This window comes from Pezoporus occidentalis, unplaced genomic scaffold (genome assembly GCF_034315485.1).
Source record: "Pezoporus occidentalis ecotype Australia unplaced genomic scaffold, CSIRO_AGI_Poc_V1 ctg300, whole genome shotgun sequence".
Lineage (NCBI taxonomy): Eukaryota > Metazoa > Chordata > Aves > Psittaciformes > Psittacidae > Pezoporus > Pezoporus occidentalis.
In genome coordinates this window covers 184,160-197,732 of record NW_026914942.1, presented here as the reverse complement: position 1 = coordinate 197,732, position 13,573 = coordinate 184,160, and the positions used below count along the sequence as shown (strand labels likewise).

At 36.7% G+C, this 13,573-nt stretch overlaps 1 protein-coding gene across 10 annotated transcripts in view; it reads right to left on the bottom strand.

Annotated features, from left to right (window-relative positions):
* The window catches only part of GULP1 (GULP PTB domain containing engulfment adaptor 1), a 160,427-nt gene that overhangs the window by 43,897 nt on the left and 102,957 nt on the right, over positions 1-13,573 (bottom strand). For 9 of the 10 annotated variants that reach the window (XM_062627477.1, XM_062627475.1, XM_062627476.1 and 6 more), the window contains one exon: positions 1,509-1,580. The exons of the other annotated variant lie outside the window; for it this stretch is intronic. In XM_062627477.1, the coding sequence (XP_062483461.1) occupies positions 1,509-1,580 (72 nt within the window). The remainder of the gene's footprint in view (positions 1-1,508; positions 1,581-13,573) is intronic. 10 annotated transcript variants of the gene reach the window in all.

The following is a 13,573-nucleotide window of genomic DNA, read 5'->3' as shown; positions in this document are numbered from 1 at the left end:
TGCAGAAGAGTAAATCTTTTTGGCATAAAATGGTCTAAGAATTGACTAAGCGAATCTCAAGGCAGCTGTACTACGTTGGTAGAGCAAAAATAATGGCAAAGAACTTCTGTTTCAATACCTGAGCAAAAATACTAACCAATCTCGTAAAGATGGCTGTTTCAAGGCAAATTTCAGTCCTAAAAGCTGAGCTTTTAGTGTTTCATGACTTCTTTCTTCCTTTATTATAGTAACAACACAGAATCAAACTTTTGTGTATTGATTTCCAAATTTTTCTGTCCATTTCCAAGGAACTTCTGTTTAAATGAATAATGAAAAACCCACAAAAACTTATAGAAAGTACAATAATAGGCAGAACAATTTTTACGTCTATTACGTCTAAATAATGCTCCAATGGCTGTAAGCAGCTAAGCATGAAACAATGGAATTCTACATCAATGTGAGCTAGCAGGCAAATGAAATCAGCATTCCCTACCACAACTCATAGCATTTGTAGAGCTTTAAGCATATGAGCTCTTCCTCAAATAGTCAAGTCAAAGCCATGTTGCCTGTTAGCAACCCTCAACAAGTCATTTCACTAGGATACTTTTGCATAGGCTGCTGAGTCCCTCATTGCCCAAAGACACGTAACCAAGAAGAAATTTTAAATGTCTGGTTTTCTCAGCCATCTGTGTACCAGCACATAGATGGTGTTTGTGCACACAGGCCATTTCCAACACAACACAAAGACCTAAAGGACAAGGCAGTAATGCCCCTTGGCTTGTTTTAAGCCCTATTATCTCACTACAGCTTTATTTCCAGACATATCACCAATTATCACAGCTGGAGGGTGAACGACATTCATGCCAGTGTCACATACATTCCCATCCAGTCTAACAGTCAGTCTATGTGTATCAGACGTGTTAGTTTAAGGTGAAAAGCAGTCAGGGACAGCCAGTACTCGCAGAGCTATCACAGCCCACTTACGGCATGGTCTAACATTCTTACTCCTGTTCTCTGCCATGAACAGCTTACTTTAAGTGGGAGGGTACTCTATGTTTTGCAGCAAGAGGCAACTCACCTAAGTGGGGCTCACAGAAAGCAACATACAGCCCAGAGAAATGCAGGTCAGGCATTACTGATGTCATTAGGAAGAGTTCATTTTCTTAAATTCTCTGGCAAACTGTTTGGAGTGCCATCATGAGAGGTACTCAACAGCCACAAAGTGAGGATGGCAGGTAAAATAAATTGTTGCTACCTAAGTTTGTATTGATGAAGCCCTAAATTTTCCAAAGAACAAGCATTATGCATTAAAGTATACAGACTTTGTATTATAAATAGTTGCATAATTTAGAACTAAATATTTGTACAGAAAAACACCAAATAACACAAGACGTAAGTACCTACACACTGATGAAGAGATTAGTAAAAGCGACTGCTTCTAGCATATACCTAAAACCACAATGTGTCTTATCTCTGAAAACAAGCGAAGAATACATTCCATTTATAGCTTATTAAAAATTCCTTCTTACCTTTAATTTTCTAACAGCATCTCTTACAACTTCAGTGCCTTTGGGCTGCTCCACTTCCGTACTGCCAAGAAACTGAGAAGATTATAATTTGTGAGTAATAAATTATGCCTTGAAAGGCCTAATTAAATCAAGTAATCTTAATTTCCAAATAATATTTTGGGAAGACAACTGTTTGAATATTTGATGAATAACAAATATTCATATAGCTATTTCTAATCAAGAGAATAACAAGAATTAAATTCTAATTAGGCAAATACAAGAATTATCAAAAGCAGCTTTTAAAACACATTTTATCTTGATCCTCTGCAAGTCTATAAATCAGAGATTGTTAAGTACCTTTTCCCACTAGGAAATTATCATTTTGGTAATATAATCTCTTTTAGAGAACAGTGAAACAATGCAAAAAAAACCCTATGTAAGATACTTTTCATGAATCAACATGAGCCAATGGTTTGGACTATGTTACTAAAACTTTCATACAGTGATGCAAAACAAATTAAGAAGGCCTGATTTTGCTCTCCAAGCTGCTTGGTAGTTATGTCATAGGTTTAAAGGAACTGGGTTCCAATCTTACATAAAACCAAGGCTCATGCTCAAAGAATTTTTATTAAAGGCCAAATCTTTACCAAGCAAGGTCTTAATGAAAACAAAACATACACCTGTTATTATAGAAAGCACGATACTTCAAAAGGACTTTACAATTTATTTGCACGCTGAAATGCCTTTACATTCTTCTGTACTGTTTTGCTTTCCTTCTATTGAACTGTTACAAAAAGTATAATAATTCTGCCCAAAATGCATCTATGTAATAATTATTTTGAATTGCCTGGTTTTCATATTGAGGTACAGTTGATTCAAGTCACACCATGTACTTGTACATGCTAAAATATTATTATCAAGAAACAACAACCCCCTTTTTTTTTGTCTAAAGAACACAATTTTCTGGGTAACACGACACACAGAGGTATGTATAATTTTTAAGACTTAGCAGTTTCAAAAGGAACCTAAATTTGCCAAGCTACAGATAACTTTCAACATAGTATCTCTGAAGTTTAAAATCTTATTAAAACTTCAAAACATGTTTACTGTAGCCAATGTCCTCAAGCTTTACTCCTGAGAAGAAACCAATAATTAAGTCCCATTAGGTATGTGTTACTGACTCTGAAATATGATGTGCCATCTTGAATACAACAGTGTGTAAATCAAAAGACCACGGACATCTGCTTACTATATTCTCTGTAACAGTTCTCCAGCTAAGAGACCAAGGTTTTGTAGTAACAAAGCAGAAACTTCAATTATTGATTTCATAGAATTATAGAATCCAGAATAGTTAGGGTTGGAAAGGACCTTAAGATCATCTAGTTCCAACCCCCCTCCCATGGACAGGGACACCTCACATTAAACCATGTCACCCAAGGCTCTGTCCAACCTGGCCTTGAACACTGCCAACCTCCCTGGGCAACCTATTCCAGTGCCTCATCACCCTAACAGGAAAGAATTTCCTCCTTGTATCCAATCTAAACTTCCCCTGCTTAAGTTTTAACCCATTACCCCTTGTCCTATCACTACAGTCCCTAATGAATAGCCCATCCCCAGCATCTCTGTAACCCCCCTTCAGATACTGGAAGGCTGCTATGAGGTCTCCACGCAGCCTTCTCTTTTCCAGGCTGAACAGCCCCAACTTTCTCAGCCTGTCTTCATACGGGAGGTGCTCCAGTCCCCTGATCATCCTCGTGGCCCTCCCCTGGACTTGTTTCAACAGTCCCATGTCCTTTTTGTGTTGAGGACACCAGAACTGTACACAGTACTCCAAGTGAGGTCTCATAATGTCTTTCACCTAACATCGCCAATGACTTTAAATAGAGGGTGTGCTCTTCCTTGTGAAAGTGACGCACACAGAAAAAGAATAATTCTTCAACATTATGGATACTACATGTGACAGAGACAGAAAGGGCAATGAAAAAAGTAACCACAAGTTTAAATGGACAAGAAAGTAGATAATGTCAGATGATGATCTAGGAGGAATGCTGATAATACTAGATATCTGTACACAAGATACCTATACACCACACACCTGGCACAACACAAGAGACAGAGGTAGAACTGCTGTAAAGTTTGTGAGCAGGCCAGGGCACACTATATACAGTACAGGAATCCTTCATAGCCACAGGAACTAAGAGCTGCAAGTGTGGACAAGGCTCAAGGAGGAGAGAACACAAGTCACTGCTGCCCATAGTGAAGTGGAAGACAGCTGAGCTACTAACTCGCATTACTGCCTTAGAAAACGTAAGCACCATATTAAGCTTTTGCCACAGCTGTGGAACCTGTAAATGCCACTAAATTTTTAAGAAATGTTCCCAAATCCATTTCTGGTCATGAAGGAGAGGGAGAAGTAAGACATCTTAACGAAAGATCAACTGCTGAAAGCACAGGTTTAAATGATTGACAATACCTGAAGAAACATACTAACTGGGTTTGCTCAACAAGTTATACAAGAAATAAACAACCAAGATCTGAGATATGTGGAAGCATCATAGAATTGTATTATAGCATCACAACAAGCATTATATCATTATCTATGGAACATAACTTAACCAGCCAGAATTCCAACAGTCATATGCAATAGGCTGTCTTCCAGATGAGTATCTGTTTTAACATTAAGCATCACTATTGAAATTCTTATTGCTCTTGGCAGTTTTGAACTGGATGTGGAGTTAGAGCTTATGCATAATAAACTGTTCAGCATAGGAAAATGTAGTAAAATGTATTTAATCCAGAATTATGAAGAATATTTGCAGCTTAAGTGTTAATATCAATCAGACTGTGCCATGGGTTACATTGCTTGAATCTGATATCCATTTGCATCTCTGTTAACTGCACTTGTTTAGCTTGCTTTCTTTGTTGTTGTTAGTTTTTTTTTAATTCGGGTAAGCTAAAACTTTAGTTATCACCTGCTTACAGATTTCATCCCCAGCTTTCATAAGCTTTTTCATTTTAATCTTTTTTTTTTTTCCTTTGGTAAGAGATTAATAAAGAGAAAAGCAGCAATAAAGAGCAAATAGTCTGAATATTTGTATTAATTAGACTGATGTAATTAGGAGGGAAATATTAACAGAACTTCAAATCAAGACAAGTTATTTTCTAATTACAAAAGAATGATGACTATGTAATATATAACATACACCTAATACATTAACTGAAGGCTTTTTAACTGCTTCCTTTTTCTGCTCTGTGCCTTTTCTGTGTGATTTGTCCTATCCTCATATTTTGCTCAATATTAGGTACCAATTACTGTGGCATTAATCGTAATAGTTAAGCTAAGCAAACACATACGTATTTGCAAAGCTGAGACTTCAAAAGACAAATTCAATATGACAAAGTCCTCTGTGTTTATATAATCCCTAACACAATGGATTGCACTGCCACCTCTGGGATTTCCAAAGTAACTAACAACTAATTCACCATCCTCATGAAATAGGGAGATGGCCATGTCATTATCCTCTTTACAGCAGATTTTTCTCAACAGACCTTACACAAACACAGAGAATAAATATTTGTTATATCAGGAGCTCAGTACAGGTGTGGCATGAATGGTATAAATATTCATCATGAAACAGTTTCTGCAACAGCAACTGCAAAGCAAAATCAGTAAATATTAGATTTCCTTTTTCAAGATCAGGCTCATTTAGAAAGCAATGCTGATGCAGAATTCTAGATGGGAACTTGATAAGTCAGTGACTGCTCTGACCACTTCCAGGTTCCCTTCTGCAGCTATGAACCTTCTGCAGACCTGGCTGTTGAGCAGAGCCAAGCTAAGACTACTCCTACACATAGCTGCAGAAGAGCAAACCAGAAAATGACGTAGCAGTTCCCCTCAGATCATTCACTATTAAACCTATATGCAAATTAATAAAAGCATTGCATTTTTAAGTCTTCATTAACATCCAATATGTAATATAGGTGAAAAATGTTTTTATATATGATTGTTACATGTATTTACTGTTTGCAGCTAGTAAAAGAGTTATTCTTGAATGTGGTGTACATAATGCATGATAAGCCAACTCCAACAAAAATGCCACCTTTTAAAATGTTTATATACTGTTGAGTGCTAATGACAAAATCACCATAACCATACTGCGTTTCAGTTAGATACTTTAAGAAGTTTGAAGAGGATGACATTTAATATTTTGTTTAACATAAAGCAAGTTAAGGCAGTCTTTTTCCTATATGAATTACATTTTTCATTGCAGTCTTTCATTCTTCCAACCACATTCCCTACAAAACTGATAAAAGGTTATTTTTCTAATATATTACTTATTCTGATTTCACTTGCAGCTGTCTTATCAGAAAAAAAAACCTTTTATGAGGTCAATGAATCTTATCAGTCAAAACAATTTAACTGTTCCTTTAAAATACATTAAGGGTTGCTATTTCCTCACTGATGTCTGCCATTAAGAAAATGAGCTGTTGACCAGCCATATACGAGACAAACACCTCAAACTGGTTATAATTTAATATTAGCAGACAACCAGATGTGCTCACTCCACATGCAAAGATTTGCATGATAGTGCAGCTGCAGAGAATGAACAGACACTATTTCAACATACCAGAATTAACAGAAGTTTTTATCATTGAGAACTGGGAGAATAATTCAGCAGTAATGGCCAGGGGAGCTGTCTTGCACAACAAACTAGCATGCAGACCTCTTGTGAAATGAAAATTTTCCTACATATTTAGATTGAGCAAGACATGTTTTGGTCCAATTCCATACTGATTAAAAATGCTTTTATAGTTGTACTTTGGCTAGAGAAACTATTAAAAGAAAAGGTAGGTCTTTCTTTGCCTTTATTTTGCTGGCTTAATTAAAAGTCAATTTCAAATGTAGGGTGACTTCAGGCATTCCAAATCCTTTACAATTCTGACAAGTCTACTGCTGTTATCATGTGCCTCAGTTGCAAGTAAGGTCAGGTGAATTAAGGTTAACAGTTCACTTTTTTCCTTGCCCTAAACAAGATGCCCTCCAGTAATTCTACCCAGTCTGCTTACATTTCAGACCTCAACATTCTACTTTTTTACATGTGAAGCATATCCAGATGCTTTTCTTCAGAACTCAAGGGGAAAAACAAAAACTTATCCATCCTTTGGAAAAGTTACTTTTATCAGAGTCAAAGAGAATCATTAAATCTAGAACTTGACTAAGAAAGAGTTTTAGGTGAACTTTTGAATAGTTAATGTAGACCTCCACTCTTCCAGTAGAGAGCAGTGTAGGATATTTCAAAACTAAAACAACATCTGTTTTCGTCATTGCATTTCAATCTTTCAAACACCCATCTTGAACAGTGCCACACTGAAATTACTCTGAAATCCCTAAACATTAAAAGTTCCCTTGTATGCAGATTTAAACACAACTGTATTTAAAAAAGTACTTATACTTTACTATATACTAATACAATAAAGGAGAAAAGCAATACAAAATTACTGGATACCTACTGCCAGAATTTGACAAATTAGCTCCTTCTACAGCAGAAATTAAAGGATGTTGATTTACTGATGAAAGGAAGACAACTGAATCCACATTCTAATAACATCAGAATAACAGTATATAATACACAATGAGAACAAAAGAGACACGGGACCAGTTCTGAAGCTATGCAGAAAACAGATGAACAAATGTCTATGCAGTTTTTGCTCAACCTTGCATATGCGAGTCTTCTTTTTCAATTAAGCAGTGTAAATACCCACCTTTTTCTGTTTTGGATTCCTTCTCCTTTTCCACCCCACAACGCAGCTCCCCACTCGCAACAGCTTCCATGGTTTTGCCAGAGTACATAAATGTTTGTTTTTTTCCTTTTTGGGGAGCATTTCTCAACAGCAACACCTTAAAAAACAACTGCCTCTCCTAGGCATGACTGCTGCTCAAATGAGAGCAGAAATCAAACTCACCACGTGGGAGGAAGAGACAGAAAAGTGCCACAGACATCAGCACATTCCATGGATATCCCCTGCTCATCTGATACGTCATGTGCCACACAACAGTGACTAACACAGGAAAACAATTCTGTGCCTTTTTCTGAGGGAGTGTTCAAGTACTATTTGCAATAAAGGAAGGAATGCATGATTAAAAAGAGAAAAAAAACAAACAAACAAGAGAGGTCTTCTAACAGAAATCTTACAGAAATCTAATATTATCAGGTATTTCATCCATCAGTAGAATTAAGCCAAATTCATAAGGGAAACACAGGGGTGAAGATATTTACAGTAATTAAGATATAAAGAAAGAAAAACCTATTTAATAAGCTACTGAAATATGGAGGGTGGGTGAGAAGAGCATTAGAGAAAGGACTATAAAATAATTAGGCAGTGGTTAACTGAAGAATCTTCCAGATGCAGTAAAAAACACTGTGCTTGATTTTAAGCAACCTCTCAACAAGCCACACTGGTTTAATTTGTATTTTTTTCTATTCTCTAGAAGTGCAGTAACTTAAGAATTCTTCACTATCAGCCATGTAAACAATCATCTCAGTCTTTAAATTTGGTGCTATGACTAAATAATAAAGAACATAATGTGGTAACTAAAGCTTAACATATTTTTGAACATTTGATGGACATAGACAATACAGACATTTCTTTGTGTCTACAGACACTTCACCAGGCTCTGGATGTGGTTCTTGTCAGGAATCCAAATATCTGGAAGCAGGAATATCTAAAAATATTCTGGTAAAGATGCCTGAAAAACTGAGGACATATGGCAGTGCTAATCCTGCCTATACCTGTCTTCTAACCCAAGTTCAGATTTAATGAGAAATTATATAGCTGCTCACTGGGAAGAAATCTGAAGTGTGGTCCAAATAAATTGAATCTAGCTTAGCACAATTTTAAAGGCAAAATAATGAGATTAAATTATATCAGGTCATATTCTTCCTCAAGTCCCACTGCATTTGAATCCACAGCCAAATGGGAAAAAAACAAAGGGCACAGAAAAAGGAAAATACAATAGGATTATACATTCATATTAACATAACCAGTTCGTTTGCAAGCAGAACTTCAGGAGAATTTATGATACCACTCTGTAAATGACCAAAATTTAGTATCATATGCTGAAGGGGCTATCAACAAGGATATATTTAAAACCAAATCAGATAGCAACACAGCTATCAAAGATGTTCTCTGCATAAAAGTGTCTAATTCTAAAGATAAAATAATGTTAAGAAATAAAGCTAGTACCTTTGCAAGGAAGATAAGAGCAGGCTGGAATACAGAAAGAAAGCAGGAAAAGTAAAGAGCTTATCTTGTCAAGACTGTCACTATAGAAAAAAATACCAGTTGTACAAGAAAAACATTCAGTATTTCTTCAATCCATCAATCACCACAGCACTTCAGAAGCACATCTCCAACTGTATCATGCTCTGAAAATGTTGTCAGGCTGAATCTGAAGAGGGTAACAGACCTAGGATGGGGGGGGGGGGGGGAAGGGGCTGTACAGTGCTCTCCCATTGCATGCAGCATCACCAGCCACCATACAGCTACCCAAATTTTAGCCACAGGCTGAGAATAAACACAGCTACATGCACACTTATTTCCATCTCTAACAACTGGATAAGGAAAAGCAGTTCTTTGGCAATGCTCTGCAGACCTGTTGGCTGGAGCTAACAGCTCACTGCTGGTCTGAGTGAGCATTATGTTCCCACCCAGTGAAATTACAGAGGCAGCAACAGAAGGATAATAGGAATATCCCTTAGGGATACACCAGCTTGGAGCAAAAATCAGCAAGCTGAGTAATTTTTAGAAAATTCTTTAAAAACATTTGCTGCATAGGAAAAAAGCTTAAAAAGGAAAATTTTAAGAATGCAAAATGACAGCAATGCCAGTATTAGTAGAATACCGTACTGAAGGCCTGCTTTTCTTTTAAGCCCAGATGCACTTCCCACAGCTGATAAATAAAAAAAAAATTAGAGGTAATATTTATCATGAAATAAACAAGGTCAAAGGAAGATGGTAGCGAAAGCCAACTGATCACTGGAGAAAAATAGTTTCTTACCATACATTCCCTGGTGACTGAGGGAAACACATTCTTTTGACATCATTCTTTCTTCATGTATTCTGCAATGTTCATTAGTCTCACATGCAAGAATCCTGTGCTCGGAGACTTGATAAAATGAAGTGGTAAAATAAAGAACACCGCACTTCCAAACTCTGGTTTCAATTTGGACATATCAGTATTTCCAGTTTTGGCCTTTTCACATGGGAACAGGTTTGGGTTTGTTGTGGTTTTGGGTTTTACTGGTGTGTGATCCTCTCACCAGGATCTGTCAGCTCTTTTTACTACAACAGATGTCTGTGGGTAATCCAAAGGCACCATCTTCAAGTTATTATAGCTCCTTCACTTTCAGTACAAAAGCATTAACACTTTACACAGAGATTCATCTAATGTTGAACAATGGCATCAAATTACTTTACAAACCTGTTTCTCTGCTCCTATTCATCAACTCTGCAGAGCCTCCTGTCGTGTATCATTGTTACTGCCTGGAAGTTTTAAGATAAATAACAAGAGAAAACTCATCAAATGAGCATACTGTTGATTACTTTGACCTGGCTTGATCATATTCATGGTCTGAATGACTTCTGCTTGGCTAGAAAATGACAGAGCCATCCAGTTATAGATACTGAATAATATCCCTGCCAGCTCCTGCAATCTTCTATCATTACTCTCGTATTAGTTTAGATTTTATTTAGTCTCTCACCTCCAAGAATTGGCAATTCTAAATTCAGTGTTTTATCTTAAAATGTAAGAATTATCATTATTGAGCCAACATTCAGTGAAGGTGATTACTCAGGTTATACTTCTGATAATGTGGGTGCAAGGGAAGGGTGCACCTGTACATTCACAAAACCATTCTGTATCCAGACATGGAAAATGGAACTAATCAACAACCTTCCTTTAGAAACTTATATTCCAAATATGAAGCCGCTCTGATACTCACTCACTGAAGACATACCACACAGCTTGAATACCTAATTCTGAAAATCTGTATTCCTGATGGAATTGTTCCCAGTAAAAAAATACTTGCTTTACCTGAACTGAAGGGAATCCACCTAAAAATAATTCAACATCATTATTTTAAACATTGACTTTTCAGCTTTGAAAGTGCATAACAGAGTGGACAGGTCTGTCAGCTTTACAATTCCATAATTAGTGGACTTAGTTCTGCACCACAGAACTGGATTCAACTCAAGGATCATTTTTTTTATGGAAACAGTAAAGTGAGACTAAGCCTGCAAATTTGCTGACATATTATTTTTCACCTAGCTCTAGATATTTTGAAATATCTTACTGTAAGAAAGCTGATGTTATCTTTTCATTTATTTTCATAAACCAGGCGCCAGGACAGTGATTTAATTCATATTAACTGTAAGACAACTTCCACAATTCCTACATTCCACTCAAATGTACTGTTTGTACAAAATGTAGCTGTCCTCAAAACAGCTCTGCACCTACAGAGTGTTTTGCAAAGGTATCAAATGTAACTGTTAGAAAACTTTAGAACACAGAGACCACCTTTGCTTTAATTCCCCCTTAATCTCTGAAAATGCCAGCTAGCAACACTGGCAATTCCAGAGGGACCTTCACTGCACTGCAGTATGAACAAAATGTTTTTGCTGTTACTACTTCCATAAACCCACTGTCTACCCGGACTGAGGTTACAGTTCCATTGCTTTAGCATTCCCAAAATGCTGAAGGACAGCCCTGCTCTCCACCTCCTCAAAAAACTCCAACTATTACGACGCTACAATTAAAGGAATAGCAAGATCAAGATCCCAAGTGCTAGTATTCTCACAACATTTTTAGGAATTACCACATAACACCCTGCATAAGACATGCAAAACTGTTGTCCTAGGTTTTGGCTCTGTTTTGCCCTGCTGCTATATCAACCCGCTGGTTTTCATAATGCCACTGTTCCTTTAACTGTAGCATGTACTGGTCTGCTCTGTGTTAGCGTTCCGCAGGCTATCTGGCCTTCTTCACAAAATACACCAAGTTAAAGCTTGAACTCAAGTGTTCTCAGGCTCCATCTGTCCTGCTCACATTTTTTTTTTCCTGCTGCAAACATTCAGCCTATCAAACAGAACATCCCCAAGAACAATTAAAACTGAACTGAGATGACAAACAATCCTTATGAAGAAACAAGCTACGCTGTCAATTATTTGATAACAAAACCAATCTTAGCTCACAAAACTGGCAAAAACACACTGCTTTGCCAGTAAGATGAAGCTTTGTAAAGCTGAAAGCATTTTGATTAACTCACAACTTCTTTAATGTAGTGAGGCAGCTGGATTAGGGGTGCACCCCTGAGCCACATGAGTAAACAGGCCACAACGTCATTCAGAATGCGGCTGTTGCTTCAAAGAGATATTTCCCAGATGACTTCATTGCTAGGCATGAATCCAAGAGCAGGCTTCAGATTCTCTTTTCATAACAACATGTACAAGATCATCCAGGAGTTTCCATGTGCTGTTTCAAGGTGCGACTGTGCAATTCTGAGTGTTCAGCTTCCAATAACTTCTGCAGTTTAAAGCTGGACAAAAAAATCTTTAGAGCCTTCTTCTGTTCAATGCAAATTAACTCTACAAGTTGTGTAAGAAGTTGTAATGGATTTTTATATATATAAATATATATATCGAGACAAATGGAAAAGTGTTGAAGTTACTCGTTTGGACTGGAAAATACTAACATTATCTTACAAAAACAGATACAATTCCAGAGTAATTTTCAATTTTTTGAATAATGTTTATTTTTCTCTAAACTGATTTCTGCCTTCTCTGACTAACACGATAATGCTGAACTTGTCATATCACACTCTTTTGCCATGGTAACATACAATGACAAACAGAAACATGAATTCCCTGTGGGACAAAAAAAAAAACAAAAAAACAAACCAACAAAATAAAACCCCAAACAAAACAGAAAAAGCCATAGTTAGGAACAAAATTCTCACTGAAACACAAATAGCCTTAGTAATAGGAACAAATAATTATTGTCCATAACTCTCAATTTATTAAAGCCCTTTTCCAGTTTAATGTTAAATATGAAATTGCCTACATTAAGGGCATCGCACCTCTTCTGAATCTCTGAACTACCTTTGTTGGGTTTTTCGATTTTTTTGTTTCCTAAACTGTAGAGTTTAGAGTTCCTATACTGAGAATCACTACATTTGTAAAAAAAAAGAATGAACCTAACATTTTCTTAGTAAAGCAGTTTCGGGGGGGGAATACGCCGAGTCAGTATGAAAAGTGTAACCCATAATCACATGGATAATCTACAACAACTTGTTAAAAGAAGTGCCATACCCACATAAATTAATAGAAATATTTTCACAAAAGTGGCCAAGAAAATGTCTGTGTTTTCTAACTAAAATGTAATTTTTTATTTTGATCCTAAAAACTACTTCCTAAGCTCCACCTTCTACTTTGATTGTATAGTTAGTTTTGTACAAATTACATCTGCAAACGTCTTTGGGAGTTACTGTATACAGAATATCCTCAGAAATTGTCAGGGAATATTTGACTGGGGTAGCTAAGTGAAAATTAGGTTAGCTAGCTGTGGAAGTTAAAGAAGATCCATGCAGCAGACAAAGCAGAGCAGTAACTGTGAACCAAAAACTGCATCATGTTTAAAGTTCTAAGAAAGTATCTAAATAAAGTGAGTATCTTGTAGGAAAAGGACAGGGAAACCAGCACTGGTTCTGGGTGTTTTGATTATCTGAAATGAAGACGTAACAGCATAAAGAAAGCACACATAGGAGGCAAGCTGAAAGAGCAAATGCGTAACAGAGGCTGAAGTGCACCAGAACATACAGAAGCTTAAGGCTAAATGGGTGGCACTTAAACAAAGCAGTTAGATAACATTTCAGTCTATTACAGATTCATGACTACAGTTAAAGAATCTTCAGGAATCACATTTAAGATTTTTACGGAATAATAGAAAAATATTGGAAATCTTGCTTTCAAAGACATGGAATGTATCCTTAACATACATCTACCTTATTATCCGAGAATGTCCTGCCTGT